Raw genomic sequence first — 25,512 nt, forward strand, 5'->3', positions numbered from 1 at the left:
CAGGCGATAGCCAGTACTACTAATTGTTGTTCATTAACTTTTGTCCAGAGAAGCTGTTGTATGCTCTTTTTTAAGTTACCTGGCTAATTTAGTGCAATACCTCCACCTAGACTCTGGTTTCTGTAGGGCAGGTCTGACTGAAGGGCTTTGCTTGCACAAAGTATCAAAGCGGATAATCCTGTGCTTTCTCTTAAAAAGCAGCGTATTAATGTTTTTGGAAACTGTTAGAATAGAATAGAATAGAATAGAATAGAATAGTCTTTTATTGTCATTGTTCATCTGGTTATTTAAACTGTGTCTTAAACTACATTTTAAGACAAAGAAAGAATATTGTCTACTTCCACAAATCTATAATAAAATCAAAATATACCGTGGCTATTTTGTGTAAAATCTTGCCTAGATGTCAGTAGATTGCAAACTGCAGACAACTGAATCCTCTGTGGTGGCTGCCATGAGACAAATAACTCACCCTGCCATTTCTTCAGCCAGGTGTCCACGTCTATACATTGTGGAAGAGCCTGCAAAACTTTGTGAAAGGAGTCTAATAGGAGTCAATGGGTCAGTGAAGCTCACTTATGTCCGATGACAGTGGTGAGTTGTTGAGGATATCCTGAACCTTTCTGTTGGTAAGACTGCTGTTTTCGTTGCTGCTCTAATCAAGTAATCAAGCTGTTTATCAGAGAAAAAGTGAGAATTTTAGGACAGTCAAGCATAAAAGTAGCTAGTAAAATGTTAGCTTATAAGCAGCTGTTGTTGTTTAGCTGGGTCTTCTCAGCTGTCCAGAGATGGAAGAGTGGCATGTGTAATCTGTTGAATATGTAATTGCGACAATATCTGGAATAAATAAGCATGTTTATGCTTGTGTTGGTGTGTTAGAGTCTTAACTGCAGTTCAGAAGACGAGGTTTGAGATGAGGAGGAGGAGGATGAAGTGGAAATGAGGGAAGAGAGAAAACATAGAAAAAACAACAAGACATAACGAGAAAGATGATGAATACACAATGATATACACAAATACAAACGTTCACATATATGGTTTGAAAGGGAAAGAAGTAACTTATAAGGTGTACGATGTAAGTTGGCCAGTGTACAGGCACAAACACCGGGTGTAATGATGGTGTAATGTCTTTTTCGGCCACTGTATTCAAGATGGCTGGGAAACATGGTGGCCTCCACAAAGTGGAGCCTGCTCCTGTGTATTTTTAATGGCTTAATTCCAAGTTTATGAAAACACATCTTGTGTTTAAATCGCAGGCATCCACTGGTCTGAACCTGATGCTGATCATCGCTCTGAACCATTGCATGGCTTAATATCCTGTGATCTAACACATTATTACACACTAATCAACTTGTATTCATGAGCACAATATATTATTTCCTATTAAATAACCTCAAAAAATTACCTTAGTTCACCTTTAAATTTTAGTTTGTCAGTTTGATTAAAGTTGTGCATAAGTGGGCGTGCGTTCATGTTTATTCAGACTGAGATGCCAGCGGTCTGAATGTGATGTTTCCTTTTCTGAACTTCGGAATTCTTGTTGTTGACCTCCTGAATCGTAATAACAAATAATAATAATAATAATAATAATAAATAACTGCATACATTTTAAACAAAACGTGACTGGCAATAACAGAGTTAACCTGACTGTGCCAGTCAGAATGCTATGACTATCAATTTAATGATCTCAAGCTGCTAGGATTCCACTATTGAGATTACATTAAGTACAAACCCTCCTGATGCTACAGTGAAAGGGACATTATTGAGAGCAAATAGGTTACAGCTTCCACATGTCACTGCACTCACCACCATAGGTTGTCCACAGAAACGGGCAGACAGAGACACCTACTGGACATGAAAACAGTAAACTACTTAACAATTTCAAAACAAAAGCCAGGTCATATTCATGGTCAAACAACACTTTATTCACATTGACTATCAGCACTCTATTAAAAGGAAGTATTGGCTAAAAAAAGAAAAGAAAAGAAGCTAACAAATGCAAGAAGTAAACTTCACATCAATGAGTATTACACTGTTTTGTTTTTCTTCCGGCGCAAAGTATACTGTCCATTAATGTACATGGCACAGCTCTTCACAGTGAACCCTTTAAGTGCTTTTCTGATGTAAATAAGGACAAACATACAAATCTCAATGACAATGACATTTCTCAAGCTACATTTCTCCCTATAAGTTCATTTTGTCAACTCGTATCATACAATGAGGTTGCCTCTCCAGTATTATAAAAAATATTGTAAACATTTATATTAATTGCACAACATACATTCAAATACATACTGTACTGTACAGCAAGATTTCAGACTTCTGTATTGTTATCTTGTAGCACCATGTATAGCAAGCTGAACAAACTATTTGGATACTTCTACAGTGTGATACTGACAATACAAAGGAGTAAAACGGCATTCACAAATGACACATTCTGTTACAGGTCACGTAGTCTGGAGGATTGTATCATTGTGAGATGGTGTTGTTAATCTAGACCTCTTCAAGGGCATAAAGAGACTTTTGTTGAATTCTGTGTATGCATTTAAATCATTGCAGGCAAACTCAGGTCATCTCAGATCTCACAGCTGTGAGGAGGATGACCTGTAGTAACAAAGGACATTCATCAGTGTTAAGAATAACTATAATACAAAAGAGTATGGCGACATGTTTGATGCAGTTGGTTGTTGGTTAAGTCCACTTTACTTCCATGTGCAGACACGTTGGTGCAGAGAAAGAATACAACATATGTCTTAATGTTACTCCAAGTGTGAAATAGTTAGCTAATCCACATGTGCCGCAGAGACATCACAAGGCCATGACGTCATTGTGTAGCAGCAGAAGTGACGTGTTACTCATCATGTTTCCACACAGTCTCATATGACATGAAAGAAAGCTGATTAAAGCTGAGACATTGTATATTATCTACAAGCATTAGTGGTATACTGAAAGGCTTGCAGACACCAAACTGTTCCACTTGATTTACAGAATCTTGTTGTTGTTAACAATCCTGACAGCTGGGGGTGGCAAAGTTTGCAAATGGATATGAAATATGTTCCAAAATACATAATTGCTGAGTCTTTAGACTTATTGTAGGCCTTAGTATTTCCTACACCCCGGTAGGAGGCTATGAGGAGCAGCTCCCCCGAAAATAAAACCCAGCTTAGAGTGGTATCCCAGCATATGGTCTATCAAAGTCGAGGTCTTCGGGTTTTCTGCACTCTCCATTCTCCTTCCTTCTCTGGAGGAGGCCGATGCGGTTGGTTGTGGGCTGCAGGTGATTAACCAACCCACCCTTCCCAAATCTGCCCTCTGTGCAAGAGAAACAATTACTGTAAGTTAAATGCACTGCTTGAGGCATTCACTGGAAACCATGGCTCCAGCTGTGGTCTGTTCCTACCAACACTGCGAGGAAAAGCAGGAAATGACAATAACAGAACAGAAAACGCAACACAATGTGACAATGACATATCTGCATTGCTGTAATGAATTTGAGCCGAGAGAGTGAATGAAAATGGTGCAGCAATGCAATGCAGGGAAATGTAAATACAATTAGTAGAGGAGTACAGAAATACAGTAAATAGGGCACCATGCTGTTAAGTCATCTGACCATGCTAAAAAATCTGGATGGAGATGCTGGCTGAGTACAAAGGAGCAGATGGGTTATGACAAACTCACAGCGATTTGGAGGAGGGCTTCTTCACTTTTGGCCTCTTTCGGCGATGAACTGGCCTGAAGCATGCACAGCACGTATACACGCGCGGGACCAATGCACGTGCATGAAGACAAAACCCACAGGTATACACACACACACAGACATAGATGCACGCAAGTACACACATGAACACAACCCCACACGCGCGCGCACACACACACACACACACACACACACACACACACACACACACACACACACACAATTAGGGTTGATTACAAAAAGGCAGAAGCTGAAAAGCAGCCTTGCATTTTAGCCCTCTTTGGATTTGACTTCTGCATGCTACAATGCTTCAATCACAACAGCGAGGAACCATGGCAGTTCAGAGGTTCCGTTTCAGAGAAACGTGTCTGTATTTTGTTTCCTCAGCTCCCTAGATGACTGGCAATGAGCAAAAACATAACCAAAGACTCAACAGTAACCTCTCTGAATTCATATTATAACTTGAATTCCATCTGCGATGGTTGTGAAAGCAATCAGCTGCAAGCTGTTTAGAGGAAGAAATACCTGTATTCACTGAAGTAGTTTCGCTCCTTTCCTCCTGAAAAGAAGCAGGGGTAGCATTAATCTTAGTTTCAAATGACTGTTGGCGCTACAATATATCATATTTACCACAGAGATCTTTTACTGACCCTTCTCTGGGCTGCACTGCTTATGTCCTTTGCAGCCCCGTAATTCCATAAGTTGTTGATGCATCAAATTCAGAGCGTTGCGGTCAAGGGTGTTGACAGCATTTATCAGCTGCAGGAATGATAAGGACAAAATGTCAGCAAGGACTTTAGAAATTTTGGGAACTATCCCATGTGCACCATGAATCATGTAGTGGGATTATTTTAAACGTATTATTGGTAACTGCCATTCTGTGTGTCTGTTGAAATAAATACCTGGTACGGGTCAGTGTTGAGGTCAAAATACTCCAGGAAGCCCGTAGCAAATTCACAGAACAGGAAATTGTGTGTGTCATTGATGGTCCTGAGGCACCAGTATGTGTTGTTGTTGGCACTGGTGCATGCACAGAATGGACCCACTGAGGATCAGAGGAAGGGGGAGTTTATAAGGAAGGGAGGGGTGAGAGTGGAAAACAAGGGTTTGAAAAACGTGATTCAAAATATTGTTGTCATCATTTCTGCTCAGGAAAATAGTGCCAGAAACAAAGAGGTATGTTCCACCACGATACTCTTTGAACAACTTGCTAAATCCATAGACTATCCCTCACTTGTCCAGAAGGGAGCGGTCTGCCAATGATGGTTGTCATGTGTGAAGCAGGTCAGGCCGGGCATGCTGCACGTGTCGTTGTTCTGAAGCCTCTTGAGGAATTTCCGTAGTTTCTTTCTGCGTTTCTGCTCCTTCTGCAACCACTGAGTCTTCTGCTTTGATGGCATTCTAATAAATACAAAACATACGTCACAACTAGCCTGAGTGAGGAATTCAAAATTACTACACAGTAAACGAGTGTTATACGTTTTACCTGAGTGAGAGCATTTGTCCTGCATTAAGTTGGAAAGTCTCCTTATTCGTAGTGAGATAACTGAAAAGACAAAGTCAGCTGTCAGATTAGCTGAATCTCTGTGTTGGTGCTTATCTGTCACCCTTAAATTCTCTCACCTGGGACTGTCGCACTGACATTCCTCTGGTCGCACGTTTTTTAAATGACCTTTGACCTCACGCAAGTTCTTGATTTTTGTCTGCAAGGTTTCGATCTAAAAAGGAAAGTTGCCCCAAATCTAATTAGACACCACAGGCTATAAATAACCTACAATATGTATTAAATATAACAAGTTTTTTTTTTTAAAAAAAGCAAAAAAGGAACAGTACCTCGTGCTCTATGTGCAATTTGTGGTCTTTCCATGCTTGAAGGGACTTATAGAGGCCTCCATCACATTTAACTGTGTCATTCATAAGAATGGAGCATCTGAAGGGCATAGAAACAATATATATATACATATATATATGTCTTTTACCTCCAGGAACATTACACATTCATGTGGAACAATGTACACACACACGCACGCACCTATATGTGACTTTAATAGCAGCAGGTGGTGCAAGTTTGTTGCTGGTGGTGGGTTTGACTGTCACTTCCATGCCACTGAACTCTTCATTGTCTTCCTCATTCACTCCTCTCCTCCTGTCTCTGGCCCAGCTGCTGTTCCTGGACCCCAGTGGCCAGTAGCCTTTTTCTAGGTCTACAGCATACAGGTCACCGCCCAGCTCAAATGATATAGAGCGGGCCCAACGCTTCCTACTTGTACCCTTACTGGACTTTATCTCTGCAGAAGACGAGACAGATTCATGTAAGACGTGTTTTTGATTCTTTATGTCAGGATAGATGACATAACAGCAACTAAACAGACTGATATAAATCAAAATTCCATGCAAGTTGTATCATATTCTGGGAATCCTTTACAAGCTTCTGCTATTTAATTGGTAATTTGTCTGTTCTATTCTGCCACTTGATGGCAGCACTGACATATCCTTCTGGTCTCATGAATACTTCAAAAGCTGGTTATTTTTGCTTGAGATAAATGGCCCCATTTGGAAAGCTTCATAGGCTACTGCAAGGATGATTCAAAGTAAAGAAAAGTTTCTTTCTAAACAAAAACATCTATTTATAGCAATGACAACAATGTAAGCGACAACAGGAACTGACTCTTTTTGGTGAGAAGCCTCTTCCTCTTCATGATGGATGGTTTGAAGCCGGAATTGCTGCAGTCACAGCTGTCAGAGCTGGATGTGAGAGACAGCTGTGAGGCACCGCTGGCCATCAGAGCCTGCATACGTGGGGCAAAGAGACTAGCCATGCCCTTGCACTTATACAGCCTCAGCTTGCCAGTCGGGTCCTCCACACACTGCCACTTCTGAAAGAAGGCACAGGGAAATATGGATTAACACAGGTCTTTGAGATTTTATAGAGTATAACATAATTTTGACCCAGTCTTTATAGCATGATGATAAAAATCACAGACATCTAAATGAGCACAAGGCATATTCAAGCTGAGCAGTAATAATATTAATCTTCTGGGATGAGCCTTTTATGAGTCTTATTCAAACTGGAAAGCTCTTTATACACACGTGCACATGCTCTTCATTTTGGAGGATTAAGAAAAAGACTTTTATGTTCGATGAAACATACAATGACTGCAGATAACTCGGCAGATTGCAACCAGAATGTTAATTATCTCTTAATTTTGTTCTATTCAGACTTCATTAACCTCTCTGTTCTAGATCTTACAGGTCAAGTACCTGTCCTGGCTGCTGGCAGGAGGTCTGGTACTCTTCTTTTTGGCACAGGTCCTTCACCCTCTGATATTTTGGCAGGAAGTTCTCTTCCTGGGCCATTTCCTTCCCATCTGCCCTCTTGTGCGGAGGCTTCCTGAAAGCACAGACAAACAAAAAAACAGAAAATGATTTTTTCTTCAGCCAGCCAGACAAGAAGTCTCATGTTGCTAGAGGACAATTCCTGGTTTGGGAACAGTTTTCACAAAAGATAATAAATTACAAGAAAACATACCCTCTCTCCACGAGGAAAGAATCTCTCCATGTTTTACCCTTCCTGCTCAACTGGAACCTGTAAAATGAGACGTTTTCAGAAATCCTGTTAAACCACTTTGTGATATTTGCACAGGATAAACATGTACTCTATTTTAAATGTCATCCTTGCATGGCACTGAGAAGAAAGTGGTGTTCCATTTTTATGTTTGGATTGCAGATTTCATTATGCCCATGATATAAACAGAATTCAACTCTCAACCTTTTTGACACATTCCTGGTATTTTAAATTCAAAAAACGCATACAGAATACGAAGATACTGAGTTTATAAAGTAAAGTAGGTATTCACCTATTGACTGGTCGGTCTGTGTCTAGCAGCTTGAGGATAGACTTGCCGTCCATTTCTGCAGGGATATCAACACCAGCCATGTCCAGCAGAGTTGGTGCCAGGTCAATGTTCAATACTATGTGAGGATTACTGCAGGACAACAAGAACATTTTTTTCTATAGAACTAGATAGAAGAAAATAGTCACAATGGTATTTACCTTTATCCCTATACTGAATGCAAGAGAAAAACAACGAGTCTCTTACACAGCACCTTGCTCCACATTAGGTCCTCGAATGTAGAAGGGTACACGGATATCAAACTCATAAGGCATTGATTTGCCCTTCACAAGACCAAACTGGCCAATATGGTAGCCGTGGTCTGAGGTGTAAATGAGGTACGTGTTGTCCACTTCACCTGTCTCCACCAACATGTTGTACACCTACGGAGGATATAGTTCATTGAACACTCACACAGTGTGAAAAGTTTTACTTCTGTTTGATAGCTCAAGTCTCTTGTGCCAGATTGTGGGAAAGGAGGATTGAACAATTTACCAAGTGTGTCAGTGAATACATTATACAGTCCCAGTCAGAACAAGCACAGATCTCCCAGGATTTAAGGCTGTCAGATGAGATGTGTGTGTGTGTCTGTGTTTAAGCATATGTCTGTCTGCTTGTCTGAATACCTTCTCCACACTGTCATCCACCGACAGCAGAGTCTGCATCCTCCTGCGCTGAAGCATGTTAGTGAACTGCATGTGGACAGGCTTCATAGGTCCAGTGTAGCGTAGGATCCAGTGCTTGTCTAGGTTAGGGGCATAGTTGTAGCTGGGGGTTCTAAAATGAAAGATAACAGCAAAAAAGCTTGAAGCTTGAACTTATGTGGTGTAATAAGCATTTCACTTATACCGATTCTACTTACATTTTAAAGGAGACAGAGTTCTTTTTGTACTAGTCACCGTACATTTGCACAGAGATGTTTCCATATTCTTTAGCTGTAAATTGAATCATAGAACCAAAACGCTTGCATTCACAGCAACATTTTCTTCCTGTGCTGGCTAATGTCGCCAATCCTTTTCCCCCAAAGTAGCCAGAAAAGTGTTTATGGAATGCTAAAGTGGAGGTTACATAAACCATGTAAAATGCAATCAATAGGTCTGCACACAGTGAGCCCACTTTGATCAATATTTAACTCCAAGCCATACAGAACTGTATTTGAGAATAAAAACTGCTAAATAGCTAATGAGATCCTAAAAGAAAATACCTTTAATGTTTAAAGTGGATCGATTTGGCTTTTAAGAAATGCTAATGTCCCGAAGCTTATTCTGCAGCGAGAAATCTAATGTACTGTGAAGATGTGTCTGCAATGTGCCAAGGTGAGAAGAAGGTTTACCACTAGAGGAGTGCAGGACTTTTACCGCCTCTCTCTCTCTTAGTGTGGTTGATAAGGACAGAGGGAGATGGAGTGAGAAAATAGCCAGAGAAGGCTCTCACAGAAAACATCACCCGAGGGAGAGGAAATTTATGGAGAAAGAGCAATTAAAAGTTTGCACAAAGACACTAGGGCTGAATTTTCAGAATATTCTATGTGTTTAAAGCTTGTGTGGCACAGGTTAATGGTGCTGGAGGGATTAGATGAAGCAGCAGGATGGTGTGAGGGGGTAGAAATTGGAGTCTCATTACTGGCCTTGGCTACATCTCTAGAGGCCAATAGCAGCTCTGCCATTAGCTAGCAGCACTAGGCAGCCAGTGAGCACGAAGGGTCAGGAAGAAAAAAATGGAGGTGTTAGGCGTGTGTGTGTTTGTGTGTGCACATGGCTTCATCATTACTTAAGCTCTATACATACATCATTCCTCTCTTCTTGTACCACTGACAAAATGCTACAAATTAGCAGGTCTCATTACGGTAGTAACACTAATGTGAACAATGCACGAGGCAAATAAACTGGAGCAAAGCATTGGCAGTGGAAGGAAAGGCATCGGCTTCCAACAACATTCTGCAGGCAGAGGAGGATGAGATTGAGTCGAGATTATGGAATTTGTGTCATCCTGGTTCATAGAAGCAGAATGAATGCACAGATGACTCATATGCAAGCAAATAGCTCTGGATGTGAAAATGTAAAAATGTATCTGTGTACTTGTTATCTTTGTCCCCCTGAAACCAAACACGCTTACATCCCATAGGCAAAGCTCCTGTTCAAACAGCTGCCAATTATCTGTGCATGTATTATCACAGACCATCGGAAAACCTGCAACAATCTGCTAACTCGTAACTTGGTCACAGTTTGTTTTGGCAATTTGAAGCTAACTCATTTCCTTACATGTGCTGTGATGCATTGGAGAAAGCGGAGCTGTACTGCGGGGCAGAGTCCTCTGGACCATGTGGAGCAACGTGACTCAGAACCATCAACACAGGCCGGTGAGGGTACAGCCTCTTGGATGTACGGAAGTAGTCGATGCTGTTGTTGGTAATGACATCTGTCAGATAGTCCTGTAAAGTACATGAAATATTATTTATCATGTACTCAGTGAGTGACAGAGGGAGTCAAAGAGCAGAGCACCAGCACTGTGCGAGTCAAAAGCAGACGTTACTGATACTGAGTCAGTGGAACTGCTCAATGTTTTAACCCTTCATCTTGTTAAGCTACTTTAAAGTGCAATTTTCATGTGTATTATGTTGCTTAAACTTATTGAATTGTTGTTTTCATTTGAACAAAAGCATCACTTTTCACAAATTTCATTAACTGATTTTGTATCAATCTCAGCACATGCAGGGATAAAAACCAACTGTCAATTTCATTTGTAATTACAAAAGTCAATACAGTCACTTATGTAAGAGTGGGTGTAGCTCAGAAGGTATCTACTAATCGGACGGTTGGTGGTTCGATCACTCTGGCCTTGCTTTGGTCTGCATGCCAAATATCCTTGGGCAAGATACAAATCTCGAGTTGCCCTCTGAATGTGTGTAAGTGTTTGAAAGCACTTATGTGGAAAGTATGTATGAATGAAGGAGTGTGAATTTGTGAACAGGGCAATTTGAGAGCTGCTCAGGTAGAGTAGAAAAAAGATCTAAACAAATGTAATCTAATGATACTTGGCTTAACTTTTACTTTAGTTATGCAGTGATAATTATTCTGTAAAGATGCATGTATTTTCTTTTTGATGTCAGAAGAGTGCAATAATACCTTTGTGTAGTCGCTGCTGTGCTTCTCTCGTACACCGTTTCTGCAGAGGGTGTAGTTGTAGAAACGTGAGTTTTTCACCAATGCTACCCACTCCTTCCAGCCAGGAGGCACGTAGGAGCCGTTGTACTCATTGAGGTACTTTCCAAAAAAAGCTGAGTGAAGAACAGGTGCGCAGCAAGTTAATGATGTACTCTTTTTCAGGTTTATTTGCGAATTTCATCACTCAACGGGGACGACTGAAGCTCGATTTGGACTCTGCAACGCTCACCTGTCCTGTAGCCTGAGTTGTTGAGGTGGACAGCAAAGGTGTGCGGCTCGTGGTGGGCCTGCCACGAGGGTGAGGAGCAGTTCTCGTTGTTGGTATAGGTATGGTGATTATGCACATATTTTCCCGTCAGGATGGAGGAGCGGGATGGGCAGCACATTGGCGTGGTGGAGAAAGCGTTTGAAAAATGTGTGCCGCCCTTTTCCATGATGTGCCGAGTTTTGTTCATGGCCTGCATAGAGCCTGGGAGGCAACAGGGGGAAAGGGAGAGAAGGGGGAGGGGGGGGAGGTTGTACGAGGGGACAGGAGGGTAAGAGCAGATTCAAAAGCCGGCAATTGAAATGAAAGGGACCCAGGGGGATGTAAAGCATTCAAGAGGAAAGAGAGTGAGATGTTGAACATAGAGTAAAGAGTGAAAATATAAATATAACCCATGAGGGGGGAAAAACATTATGGATGTGGGAAGATAAAACGAAAGGGGGGAAATAAGATGAGAGAATAAATCTTTTTTTGTAAAGTAACCCATTTGGTCTCCTGTGTACTAAAAGCTTTTCAGGAGGATGGTGATTGTTTGGGGAAACAGATGCTTGACCATAAATTCCTGCTTTTCAATGGGAGTTTTCTCACTGGTGATCACAGGAGGACAAAGGATGTCACTGAGGCCATTATGCAGCCACTCCAGCCCAATACGCTGCTAAAAGACTTAAGCGGGTAGGGAGATGGCCAGGGTTTGGCAACCAGACAATGGAAGCCATAGGCCGCCCTCATTTCATGCCAGCGACAGAGGAGCTGGCAAAGGGAACACATGACTTTGAGTGGGCCAGTTGTTATGGTGCCAAGAGGCAGCATTAGGCTGACTTTCCTTTGCTGATGCTGGTGGATACACATGGACAAAATGTCTGTACCCGACAAAGTGAACAGAGATACAGATGCATAATCACACGGTAAACGCGCACCACAGAGGATTATTGGAAACATTTTACCCAGTTCTATGTCTTGATCATCAGTGAGAATGAGAATGACGTTGGGTCGGATGTTGCGGATGTGCCGGTCCCTCTGCAAACGACTCCTCAGGCGATATCCGGAAAGATATCCCGAGCTCTCAATCTCTGGGAGAACTCCCACCAGGACAAGAAAGAGAAGGAGAGGGAGAGGGGCGGAGAGCCCCCGCTCTGCCATCACGCCACCTCCTCAGTCACCTCTTTAGTGTTTCTTTCAACACAGAGGAGTCAGCAACTTCCTTACCCAGCCTGAGGAAGAGGACACAGAGGGAAGCTGATGAGAATAAATCATGCAAACACACGCACATACACAAAGCTGCACAAGTTAAAAACAGCAGATGCAAGCCTTGCCTGACCATTATGGGGTGCTCTTCCGTACAAATGCACCCGCTTGGGCTGAGCTCAGCTCGTTAATCAATCATTAATGATGCATTAGAGTGGTGTCATTGGCTGATTGTAATGATCTCTGGTGATGAGCACATGGCTGCAAGGCTGGGGCTAATGGGCCTGGGCTGGAGGCCAGCTCGGGCCTCACCTCATCGTAACGGGGTTAGGGTGAATGCAAAGAACAGGGGAAGGAGGAGTTGGGTGAAGGAGTGTGAGGCAGAGGTGAAGGAGAGACCGGATGAGAGGAGGGAATTGAAGACAGGGGTCATTGAGCGCAGTGACAACGTGAGGACAAAATATGACTCTAATGAAAATGTTCACCTTAAATCATAAGTAGACAAGGCACTCTACAACAGAAAATCCCCACAGTGTGAAAATGAAAGTAGAAGAATAAATGTGGATATGACACTAAGGTTAATAAAATAGATAAAAAGACAAAAACATTGTCTATTTATTGTCATTGTTGCTCAAAAAAAATTGAGCACACATTTAACATAACAATTAGAGCCAAGTATGTGTTAAATAGTCTTTTCTTAATTAATCTCTACATGCAGTTTGCCAAAATTACACTTCAGTCCTATTAGCTTTCTAATAACTCCTCCTCATTAACAATACGTCCCATTAGAGTTTACCATGGCAACTGTTGGTTATTGTGCCCATGCAAACCCACAGCAGCGGTAACCTGACTTTCTAGTGTAAAAACTCCAGAAACAATGACAGCAAGAACTCACTAAAAATCAACAGTAGAATTGACAAGCGCTACAAGCACTGTAGCTAATTAAGACACATCAGCAAGTGTTCGAGATTTAAGAGTCGTTTTAATTATCTTCATGCAAAAAAAAAAAACGCTGTATAATGAGGATCACATTTAGTCTCGAAATGAATAAAAACCTTTTTCTTAGAAATAAAGAAATAAATATTTGTTGTGATAGTTTTTCCACCTTTGTTTACATCTGAACCTTTCGGAACAAAAATCTGCCTTATAAAATGTAGCGCATTCTCATTTTGATCAAATCCCCAATAAAGTTTAAATAGCATCTAATTTATGATGACACATCAGCAGCTACACACCCCTGTGACCGTAATTAAAAACAGTTTGTAAGCAACAGCAACCCACTGTGATGTTTCGCTGTCGTGAGAAGGTGGGGGTTAGGTATATGTGCTGGGAAGTCCACAAGGAGATTGTGACCAGAGCAGTCCTCATTTAAAGACAAATACAAAACCAGCACCTTCGTATGTCCTCTGTCTTCCTCCATCGACACGCTCATGCAAGCAAATACATACTATGAGTATATCAATACATGATTAAAATGTAGCAGCAGCTGTTTTTGCTCTGCTCTTCTAACCCAGGGCATGCGGTTCTTCCCAGGAGGAGCACATGAGCTCTAACTTGGGGCTCTGTGCTTTTCTGAATTGTCCCTGCTTCCTTCTCATGTTCCCTCCTTGCCTCCATACCTCTTTCATTTCTGGCAGTGTATGAAAAGAAGGCACCAGCAACGAGGGAAACCATAATAGGGGGGAAGAAACCTGCTGAAAGGACACACATTTAACCAACGCTGTCTGCATTCAGTAGTGCAAACCTCATCACCAAAATCATTTCCAGGACATCTAAAGAGAATAAAGAAGAGATTCAGTATGTTGAAAAATTAAAACCACCCTCTGCCTACTGGCTCCTCTTTCTGGGTGGCTTGTGGTGTAGTAGGTACAATGCTTGCCTTTGATAGTTGTTTATCTGTTTAAAAAGCTGATGTGGGCAAAAGCCATCAGGAAAGGCTACCAAATATAGTCCTGACTTGCAAGAAAACATCCAGTTAGATTTTTCACGCCGCTCTATCAATAGCCAAGTACGTAAATGTTGTGTTATTGTCATGCTATGGTGGTGGATATTTCCTGACATTACTCCCATGAGGCTTCCTCCTTTGCCCCGATACTGAGAACTAATTGGATTTTCAGGCTTTTATCAGCTCTAACCGACACACACGGTTCTTTCTTTCCAGCTTGCTCTCCCTCTGTCTGTCTTTTATCTGCTCGTATTGTTTATCTCTTCGGGTGGTAGATGCTACATGAAACCCAAAGAAAAAGCAGACGGAACCATAACCTCCAAACAGACAGAAGACATCGCACCTTGAAGACATGTGGAAAAAACAGATGGACGACAGTTAAGGAACAGCAGTTGTCAGCCAAGCTGCTCTCAGTTTCCAACAACATGACCGTGTTGGCTTTAACGCATTCATAATGCGAGGCAGGCCATGTTGTGTCTGTAAGCTGCAGTGATTTAGAGCTCGATTTCCTGACAGAGATCTGCCCACATCAGCTCTTTGTACTAAGTGAGCTGCAAAACAACAATGCTGATTCAGCCCGATAAGACAGAATGAAAGAAGAAATTTTGCCATTTAGACAGAAGCACAAGACAACTTGAGTAAATATAACTCTCAGCAAAACTCATTAAAGGCTGGGGGCTTGCAGAGGAAGGCTGTGGGAGTAAGCTAGCAGAATATGAGATCATAGGGAATAAGCTTCTAAAAGCATGTATAAAGAACAAGGATCATCTAAGGTTATACTAATGCCAAGCGATGCCTGAAAGTCAGAGCACAGAGGGAAAGTTTTGCTCTTCAGTCATTCGCTTGTAAAGAGGCTTTAAGAGACAGCAGCACTGCATCACCAGATAAAAACTTAATGCCATGCATCTTTTATTGATAAGACTGAATTATAAATGTAGTGACAACAGAGCCGGCCATGTCATAGCATGGGCATGATGGTAAGACGGTAGCAAGAGTGGAGGGACAAAAACAGAAACCGGATCGGCAGGCAGATATGTTACACTGCCCGGCAACTCACAGCTGTACTTTACTAGGTCTGTCACAGTTCAAGTGAGGCAGGGTGGAAGCTGGGAGAGTACTTGATAAATCTTCCAAAGACTTTGCAGAGGCGTTAATGTACTTTTCCCCTATAAATAAAACACCTTGGGCTTTGAAACAGGCACAAAGTATGATTCATCCAATCTGCGATCCCCCGAGAAGGCACAAACACAGACAGAATATGAGAAAACTGAGAAAAAAAAGACATTTATTACATATTGAAGGAGGACGAGCCATGGCGTACACTTGCAATTTAATCAGCTGTGCTCATAATGCCAATAAAATATGGAGGCGAAAGCCCACAAGCTTAAAGTCAGGCTCCTGGTTTCTTTATCACCAATGTTCTTAGACAGAGAAAGATTGAGGGAAAAAAGACTGTGCGAGGCAGGGGGAAAAAAACTCTAGGCATATAGTCTGGAGAGAACAAAGCGCGAGCACTTCCACTGCACACAGATCTTCACAAAACACGAAAACTAGATTCATAGGCCAAGGCTGCCATATAAAACAGAGCAGAATAAAACAGGATGTGTCGCAGAGAACCGCCATATTGTCCTCTGGCTCGTTCTTGACAGAGGAATTTGCCATCTACGGTGCTGAAAAACATAAAGGAAGTGGCCAGGAATGTTTAAATAGACACATCCATTGCTGAATGTGGCCCGCTGAAACACTATCAAGCCAATCCCTTTGGTCATAATTGAGCCTGGCAGGGCTTTGCTAATGTGTGACTTTGTTCCCACTGGCCTGCCTAGCTCTGAACAGAATGTGCAAAATCTCCAAGGACCCTTGCATTTACCAACAAAAGTTGGTATTCAGATGCTAATTCTGCAACGGCATGCATCTACGTGAGAGTAACATTCTCTCAGGGAAGTTTGCGTTTGTGTGCGTGCGTGCACGAGGGCGTGCGTTCCAGTGGAAGGAGGGGATTGTGATTCTCAATACAGTATGGAATGTTTTTTTCATGATAATAAGAAGCCACGGTCCGTCTCCTTAATCTATTATTCTCTGCAAATCTCTGTTCCACCACCAGATTTGGGAAAATTATTTAACCCTGCATTTGAGGTATTGGTGGAGCTACAGCAACTGACTTTTGTGGAATTTGATGGCAGCACAATCAGTCTGTAAAAGAAGTACTGACATATCGCATCATCTTTCAAGTTGATATGCTGACCTGGGCTTATTTAGAAATCTAGCAGCATTACAATTCTTATGCTTACGATCACTTTATCAGTGTAGGTTCAACACCCACGCCCCTTTCTCTATGCATTTTGCCTCTACTCAACTTGAAAATGGTGACTGAGGAGTTAAATCGGCTACGTTTTCACATGCAGTCTTAATATTATAATATTATTATTATTACAAAACACTGTAGACACCCAACCGTGCAAATGTAGCTAATAAGGCTAAGGTAAGATTTTGGTCATGAAAATTAAACTTGTACAGTTAAAGGTGCTATTTGGTATATGACTTTCAGAACTACTGGAGACCGAAATAAGCAAGTGAGTGAGCCAGTTTAAAGTCCGTTGAAATGTCTTAATGAACTGTCATTAACTCCACTGCTCAACTATTTGTAAGTGAAACTTCGTGTGTGTGGCTTCATCCGCATGTTAAAGCGATGCATTCACGCAATCAGATGGGTCACTTTTACGTTAATGTTCCTTCCTTTATTCAGTGACAGTGATGGAGAGAGCTATTTGCGTCTTTGTCTTGTGCTGTCTAGTGTATATCCATCTATTAATGTGACAGCATGCAGTTCAGACTTGTGCCATTAACAGATAAGTAAGTGTTCCTAGTGCTGAACTACTAAAAAGGCCATCGCAACTTTTGCGGAAAAGTGATAGGGTGCTCATTCAGACACGAAGCCAACACTTTGGAACGTGATCAGATTAATGTGAAGGAGTGTTTGCCTTCTCTGCTCCCCTTTATGAAACACATTGAGGGTGACTGAGGGGATATACATGGTGAATCAGAGAGCAAGGGAAATGAGAGGAAAAAACAAAAAACAGTGGGTTAGATGAAATTAGGTACATAACAGAATGCTTCGGTTGTTTTCTGCAGCCATTAGCTGATGGCTCTGGGCTGCACTCACCTCTTTCTAAATGTAGATGCAACGATTTCATAGCGAGAGAACAGCTAAAACCCACAGAACAGCTAAGCAAGCAACACACAAATGGAGAATGTTGCTCAGCTAAATTGCTCCATATCAAAGTGTTTGCTGCTCATGTTTAAAAACCTGCATATAGATCCTTCGTCAAGCTGAGACTAATCGTGGTATCAGACTCTCATAATTCATTCTATAAGACAGAGTGCTGCTTTCCCCTGTCAGCTGTTTTATGTCTCTATGAACTCTGATTTGACAGTAAAAGTAAAAATGTGGATTTTACGCAGTCACAACTTGTTGTCATCTTTTTGGAGCAGAAGGTCTTGACTCTTGATTCCCCGTAGCACAGCTGTGACCCCAGACAATCTTTTTCCAACACTGACCTCCAAACTAACAACTGATACCGATGCAATGACATCCAAAAACAAGGCCTCTTTACTATGTCAGAATCCACCACTGGTCAAAACTCTCAGTGCTTCGCTGATAACCCTGAAATCATATTCAATAACTCTCCAGCAGCTCCTTGGTTTAAAATAGAGCCCACACATTCTTCCTAATAACTAACTTTAATCATTGAGAATGACAAGAGATAATGCAGAGGCTGATCCTATTCACTGAGAAGATTTAATTTAGATTTCCCTCAGGTTCCGATAAGCTCGGCACACTGCAGACATTTTAAGATGACAGTCAGAACCTGCACAGCAATTTTCTGTTTGATTACGCAGACACAAAAGACCAGTGGTTAGACTTTAAAAGTGAGAAAATTTGATTTCTGCAGCGATGAAGTGACCCAAGTGTGAAATATTTCTTTCTGCACTTAAACTGTTTGTCTTCAGATTTGTGTTTCTTCTCTTGTTAACACATTATATTCTCCCCTAACCTTTAATGCCATGTGGAATGTGCTGCCCAAATGGTGAAATATGAATGTGTGTAATTTTAGCACTTAACACATCATTAATCCTGCAGTGAGTCTGCTGCTCCAGGGGAAGAGGTGAAGTGGTGATGTGCTCTGTCTGGAAATCTCTCTCTCTGCCTCACACTCACTAACAAGTGTTCGAATGCTACACAAGTACAATAACTATATTTGTAGCCATGTGGATAAATAAACAGTTTTCTTAAACTGTTTTAGGACAACCTCACTGATTTACACAGACCTCTCATACCAACCCGTAGTAAATAAGCACAAAAACAATTGAACCTATTCCATACCGTCACTGTCATTATATTATGCTGCTACTCATACTGTCATTATATTAATGCTGCTATCCTATATATATTGTACATACTATTGTTTGAGTAATACGATTGTTTTTTTTTTTTGTACTTTTTATATTTTACATTTGTATTTATTATTGAAACTTGCACCAAGGGAGTGGCACTCCAATTTCGTTGTACTCTGTACAATGACAATAAAGGCTATTCTATTCTATTCTATCCTATTCTATTCTATTCTAACCCAAATCCAAGGCCTTCAGGAGAACTGGGTACAGGGTAGGGTTGGGTTGAATATCAGAAGCAACACATTAAGAAAGAGTTCTTGGATTTCCTCCACAAATTTGGAGCAACATGCACTTCCTTTCCTGTATTCTGGTGAACTGCATTTTTTATACATCTGTTTATGGTGTAAATTAAGAGATGCAGAAAAAATACACATAAAGCAAAACTGAAAAAAATCGAAGAGCGGGGGACATTTCGGCACATACTAAAATATAACACAATGAAACTCTCAGGCATTCTGCATCATTTTCAAATAATTATTCCCCAATTTTCTCACTAATTATCAACAACTTTTCTCATTAAAAAATTATGGCTGCTGAGTAAACACAGACATGATTCACACCGCTGTCCTCTGTTTTCTTTGCCCACTTCCAGTAAGGATGCAACTAATTTAATAGTGTTTAAAACAGAGAAAAAAGTCTGACTGTATGACAAAAACACACAGAAAATATCCAAAATTGGACACAATGGACAAATTAAATATTGGTCATACAAACATTGCATACGTATTTAAAAGTCATCTTAAAACCATTAATCACTTCAATAATCGCATTTTTAACTACTGAAATGTGTGCCACCTCCCACTGTGTACAAAATAAAGTCAGATTAGTTTGCCGAGTCAGGCTAATGCTATGAGTCCTAGCAACCTTTCCTGCACACCATGCACAACCCTGTGCAGAAAGTAGCTACACGTCCTGTGTAACACAACATTAGTTGTGCGATTATATGTAGTTTTATTCTGACACATCTAACAAACAACTGCTCAATTTCTGCATCCAAGTTTTACAGAACCACGCTGGTTCATGCAGCTTTCACCTGGTTACTTTCCACCTTGCTTTTCACAACTTCCCCTCACACAGAGACAGTGAGGCAGCGCTATAAATGCTACAGCCAAAAGGATACATTTCATTGTACATTAACAAAACAAGAATAAAATACTTTGTAAAAAAATGTTTCTATCACTTACTTTTTCCTTCTTCGTGGTGATCGTCCTGCCTGAGCGTGCACAAAGTGAGACACTATGTAGCTGATAACTGAGATAACACCACTGTGAGTGTGTCAGAGATAATTATCTTTACCTCACAACCTTCAGTGGTTGTATAAATGCATAATTCAGATTTGGGGAATTAAAAAAACAAACAAGCAAAAAAACTGAACAAAAAAGACCCCAGACCTATTGCTGAGGGAGAAAAGCCCCACCTGTGTCAGAGTCGTTCATAAATTCTCATTTTTTTCATGTTTTTACAGCAGTGTTGGGGGTAGTGGAGTAAATATTAGAGTTTTTGGGTCTTTTCAGAAAGCTACATCTATGTAAGTTGCGCTTTATCAGTGACCTCATGCTCATGCCAGGTTATCAAACCTCCTGGAAAGTCTTCACAGAGGGAACGTAGATGCTGGAGGTAGCCAATTACTCCCCATGCTTGCAGAAGGAGACATCGAACAGCTTTATCTGGTTGCCACGCTGTGATGTTTAAATTTTGGCCCTAAGTAAAGGTTACATAAATGTAGGGTAACAAACAAAGACGGCAATAAATTATAAATGCCTGCCCTCGGTAGTCATTTTCTGGTAGTCACGCTATACTCTGACTTCCTCACAAAGCTAAAGCACCCAGACAGACACAAGGAAAAAAAAATCATCTCCATACCTCCATAATCCACAGGGCCCATTATCTTTTAAATGGTTTCAATGCGTGAGGGAGAAAGTGATGGGAAGGTGGGTGAATAGTTTGCTGGAAAAAAATAAGAGGGTGGAGGAGAGAGAGAGGAAGACGAAAGAGAGCGAGGTAGAAAAAGAGACTGTATGATGGTGTCAGTTCAGACAAAAGGCCCAGTCATGATGTGTTCTCGCCGGAGAACAAAGAGCTCTGACAGACTCTGCTCTGTTGACTATAAAAATACACACAACGTCTCACACGCGCACACACAGACTGAGCGGTAGACACACAAACACACCCACACTGTGTGTATCAGACTTCAAACTTCTCTTTCCAATGAGGGGACATAAAAGAGGAAAACAACAGTTAGGCTAATTATCTCTGAATCTGGAGGAAATGAACAGAATCATATTGTTGTATTGTTCTCAAAGGCATTACAGGGACATCACAGATCTACCGTCTACCTTTTGGTCTCCTCAGGGTTTATCCAACTAAATCAGTGAAGATCTTCCCCATAATGGACTCAGCCACACCACAAATAAAAACCTACTGCAGTGAGGATTTCTTTATTAACCAGATTCACTCTTGAACTCTTAAGATGCTACTTTTCACTTTGATTCACATATGTCCGCTTTGCTCTTTGTTTCCAGCAGCAACCGGGTGGCATGTAAGGCTAGCGTGGTGGTCTGCAGGATTTTTTGAGGGGCTCCAGTCAGGGACCATTTCAGGGTCACGGCACTTACCCCTCCTCTCATGCACCCCTGCGGTACGCTCCATGAGAGCCCAAAGAGAACACGGAGGTGTTAGAGAAAACACAAACAGAGCCACGATTGTCCCTGACTTGAGTTCAACCCCCCACGGCCCCACCTCCAGGGACTTAAGATTGAGAGAATGAGCAACTGTCAATGGTGTTTTGCAAATACGTAGCTTTTTTCACTTCAGATGGGTTTATTCAGATGTCTGAGGGAAAATCGCCCTGCTTTGCAGTCTCTGAGTGTCTTTGCCTTTCCTGTCCTATTCAGGTTTGTATATGGGAAAGCCATTTGTGATGCATCCGAAAGAGCGGCTCAGTCGCTAGCTCCTTTGACATGGGGGTTGACAGCTGAAACAAGTGAGCACGCTGGTGGACAGGGCAGCCTGCTGAGTGATGACTGTTTCTTATTGGCACTTATTGACCAGCGGCAAAGCCCCCCTACAGTGTGTCACATCTCAGCTAAATGGATAACGGACAAATCAGCCGGGGGCCATTGTTCCACCAACCTAAATACCTCACTGAGACTTCAGAGCAGCCAAATGACTTCTGTATGACATTGTGTAACTGCTGCAGCATTGAAAAATCTAACATCAATCCACAACGTGGTCTGCTAAGAATTCCATAATACGAAAAGGCTTGATGAGAACAATATTGAGATTCCCACAGTGATAATTATCTGCTGAAAGTATGTTGCTGTTATTTTTCTAAATAAGGTTGTGCGCCTTTGGTTTATGAGTTGCACACATCTTGTTCCACTGGACTCACAGGTTTTAAGCTGTCATCTGTTGTCTTTTAATTACATGCCATTCCTCTCCTATTATCAAATTAGCAGCGGCAGTGGGGACTTCTCCCTCTCCTTATGGCCCAGACTTAATGATGATTACGGACAATATCAGTTTCAACTTTCAGTAAACAACTGCCGGCCACCCGCTGAATAAATTAAAGACAGCTCAGATAAATCGATACGCTAGTAGGAAGTTACAGATGAGCTGCTGCTGAAGTAATCACTTCTGTAGACTTGCCAATCTTTTACTTAACTGATAAACAATGGCTCTTAACTATTCAAAGAGGCCCTACACAGCATGGGGATGGCCAGGACCGGTGAGCATGGTGAGGACCATCTTATCTGGAGTTAAGCACACCCTTGGGACTTTGAGAGGCAACAAATGCTTCTTTACTTCTTCACTCCTCCCATTCTCTGTCTTTACCCCCCCACCTTTGCTAGCAGGCTTTCTCCTGGCCCTTTTGTCAGTGGATTACTGGCTTATCCCTCCCTCCCCTATCGGAACCACACAGGGGGTTAGGACTAGAGCACAGAGGGGAGATCTCCACACAATGATCTGAATTACAGAGGCTTTCTATGTATGGTCACTTATATTCCCCCCATTTGCTGTACTTGGAAATCACCACAGAGTGCCATTCATTGCTTATGGTTTTCCCAGCAGGAATGTTAGGCTACATGCCCAAACCCGGAATGTTTTTCCTCTGTAACAACACAGTTCACAGAGTGTGTCTTTTTAAGCAAACTCTTTGTTTTTGGTTCAGTTTAAATGCAAACATCTGTGTCTGTCTGTGTAAACATCAGCTTTGGTAACAAAGAAAAACCAACACAGAAAATACTCATGCATTGCAAACAAACAAGCCACGGTTGAGACCGCAGTGTGTGTAACTCCACACTCTCTACACACACAGTCTATATCATCCCTCTATACTGCGAGAGAGCGCAGGCCGTCTCCTCCTCTACAGGTCGGCATCCATCTCTCTCCATCTCTTGCTCGGGACAGCTGCCCAGACAGCCCATCTGTCTGTCCTGACCTGTGTTTGGGACCATGGGGGGAGCCTAAGTGGCCCACAAAGGGGGTCTCTGGCATGGTGCCCACCCAGTAATGACAGTTAAGCTGCCAGCGACTTGCCTAACAGCTTTGGAGGTCCCTTTGTGGTGCTACAGTATTGATATTGTATTGGGTTGCAAAGGGCTTAGCAGCCTTTTAATGAGAGCTCAGATTGATCAGGCAGGAGTGGGTCTCTCTTTACTGTGGATAATGCTCATCAGCTGTCCCTGCAGGCCTGACTTTCCTGTGATTTGAATTACTGACTGAAAAAGACAGACACACACATCCTTACATGTGTGAACAAATATTAGTAAGTAAGAGCAGAAAGAAGGTTAATATTAAATATTCATAATTACAGTTATCTTTGGGGGTTTTCACAATTGATTGAACTGAATTCATCATTGTCTCCTTGTGCTTTGGATCCATATGTTTCATTTTATGTCCAATCAATGTGCAGTGAAAGAAAGCTGCTTGAGTGCACTTGGCCAAAGCTAATAACCTTCAAACCTGTTGCTTTAAAAATCCGGTCTATTTGTAATTAAGTCATTCTGAAGAAAAAAAAACGTTGTTGCAATTCAAATACGGCACTAATGCACCAAAGTTAAGATGAAATTATTCAAACTTGAAAGTTACTTGCAAAACAAAAAGGTTTTTTTTCATATATACTTTTTAAAATGTATTCTGACTCATGGTGACACACAGACATACACACTTGCCCAATCAAAGATAAAAAAAAAAAAGATTCAGAGAGCCAGAAAGGTGTTTAAACCACCTGCCTGTCAGCTTCTATAATATCACTTCCCTTTTCCATCCCTCATCCTCCTCTTTACCTGCCTCCACAGGCAAAATTCAAGGTCAAAGCAGAGGCCTCTGGAACTTGACTAGTTCCTATTAGGCCTCCATTAGACCCCTGTCAGAAAGGCAGCCAGCTGTCGCCCTCCTGTAGTGTGATCATGACCCCCACTCAGCCTCTGGAACCTCTCCTGGGATCTGCAGCAGGGAAGTAACAGGATGGGGGGAGAATAGAAACCCTGCTCAGAGGACATCGTGGTTATTTCACAGTGGCCTTTACTCCTGAAGCAGCCAAGGGACCAATCCAGAGCTGGGCTGGCAATCGATCATACTGAAACAGGATGTGAAAAGAAATTTAAATTCCTAATTGGAGATTGTATATATTCTGTTGATAACCTCTTCAAAATACCCTACACTTGTTTAATTGCAACCTGCTGACTTTTTCTCTTGGGTGATTTCTGTTTTATCCCACTTTCTTCAATCAGGCATCAATTAACAGCGCTGGGATGGAGTTCATCAACCTTGTGTTGCAAAGAGTGCAGCGCACGACCCCGTTTTACTAAAGGCGTAATTACTGCACCATTACCTCACTGTGACCGCTGCACCCACACAAAACCTCATAACTCCTTCCTCTCAGCTCAGACAGAACATAAAGCACCAGACAGGATAGGAGATATGCCCAGTTTTTCAACCATGAAGCGATTAATAGGCACCTATACCCTTTTACTGTGGTTCACACTGAGCAAAAAGGTCAATCACATTCATGAGAAAAATGCTGTAGATGAATGTCAGCATTTAATGAACATCATATGGCGTTAAGATCACTGTAACCCTCTCTTGTGCAGTCAGAAATCATTAAAAATAGATGGGGAGCAAAGCCAATTCATGGTGTACATAAAATGGCCAGTAAATTCATAGGGTAAGCCGACAAGAGAGGGACAGGGACGCTGCATTTCTTTCACATAAAGAGTGGAGACACGCAGTTTTACTGCTGTAGAAATTCAGTTTAGTCGTTCCTATAGTGTAGTGATTTACACATTTACTTAACAAACAAAGGATCCATGGTTCAATTCTAGAAGGAGACATCTTGTTCAAAAAAAGTCTGTCAAATCAAACATGTGAAGCTACCTGCTGTGGCAAGCCTTTGTGGATAAGGGAGCACCTGAAAGAAATGTGATTCCTACACTGTAGCTCATAGAGTGTAAGAGACAAGACTTCAAACAGAACCACCAACACCTATCCAGCATTTATCACAGACTCGTGATGAGATACTCGGTGTCATCGTGTGTTTCGTAAGCTCCTTTTTAAACACAGCTGTGATTAATATCTATTAAAGCAATTATCTTAACGGCAGGAAACTGGGGATGGGAAAAAAAGAAGAGGGCCCTTTGTGGAACTTTGCATTCAGCTGAATGCGCCTTTCAGCACCATCGCCCCAGATTGCTTAAGTTAGATGAGTGGTTATGCAAGTGGGCTAAAGGGATTTTTTTCAAGTGTGGACCTACACACACACACACACACTTTTGTCACAGACAGCAACTTCCTTAAAAATAAAAAGTGGGCTTCCCAGCTAGCTGCTGGAAGCTGACACACAGCAAAAGAATGAGCTGCCTCTGTTGTTACTATAAAGCTTGGCCGGAGTGCCGAGTGGCCTCAGTGTG

At 41.7% G+C, this 25,512-nt stretch overlaps 1 protein-coding gene across 4 annotated transcripts in view; it reads right to left on the minus strand.

The window, feature by feature from the left end:
• Positions 1-1,900: 1,900 nt before the first annotated feature.
• Positions 1,901-25,512, minus strand: part of sulf2a (sulfatase 2a) — a 33,701-nt gene continuing 10,089 nt past the window's right edge. For 3 of the 4 annotated variants that reach the window (XM_084927669.1, XM_084927666.1, XM_084927667.1), the window contains 20 exons: positions 11,961-12,227; positions 10,981-11,220; positions 10,713-10,864; positions 9,849-10,018; positions 8,214-8,364; positions 7,795-7,970; positions 7,552-7,680; positions 7,224-7,280; positions 6,956-7,085; positions 6,363-6,570; positions 5,727-5,982; positions 5,528-5,624; positions 5,318-5,412; positions 5,181-5,240; positions 4,929-5,095; positions 4,597-4,739; positions 4,345-4,453; positions 4,220-4,253; positions 3,676-3,729; positions 1,901-3,309 (listed from right to left, as the gene is read on the minus strand). In XM_084927669.1, coding sequence (XP_084783795.1) covers positions 3,279-3,309; positions 3,676-3,729; positions 4,220-4,253; positions 4,345-4,453; positions 4,597-4,739; positions 4,929-5,095; positions 5,181-5,240; positions 5,318-5,412; positions 5,528-5,624; positions 5,727-5,982; positions 6,363-6,570; positions 6,956-7,085; positions 7,224-7,280; positions 7,552-7,680; positions 7,795-7,970; positions 8,214-8,364; positions 9,849-10,018; positions 10,713-10,864; positions 10,981-11,220; positions 11,961-12,156 — 2,655 coding nt within the window. In that variant the 5' untranslated portion in view covers positions 12,157-12,227 and the 3' untranslated portion in view covers positions 1,901-3,278. The remainder of the gene's footprint in view (positions 3,310-3,675; positions 3,730-4,219; positions 4,254-4,344; positions 4,454-4,596; positions 4,740-4,928; positions 5,096-5,180; positions 5,241-5,317; positions 5,413-5,527; positions 5,625-5,726; positions 5,983-6,362; positions 6,571-6,955; positions 7,086-7,223; positions 7,281-7,551; positions 7,681-7,794; positions 7,971-8,213; positions 8,365-9,848; positions 10,019-10,712; positions 10,865-10,980; positions 11,221-11,960; positions 12,228-25,512) is intronic. The other variant, XM_084927670.1, reaches the window with a different exon arrangement.

This window comes from Perissodus microlepis, chromosome 5 (genome assembly GCF_051167445.1).
Source record: "Perissodus microlepis isolate ML-2025 ecotype Zambia chromosome 5, ASM5116744v1, whole genome shotgun sequence".
Classification (NCBI taxonomy): domain Eukaryota; kingdom Metazoa; phylum Chordata; class Actinopteri; order Cichliformes; family Cichlidae; genus Perissodus; species Perissodus microlepis.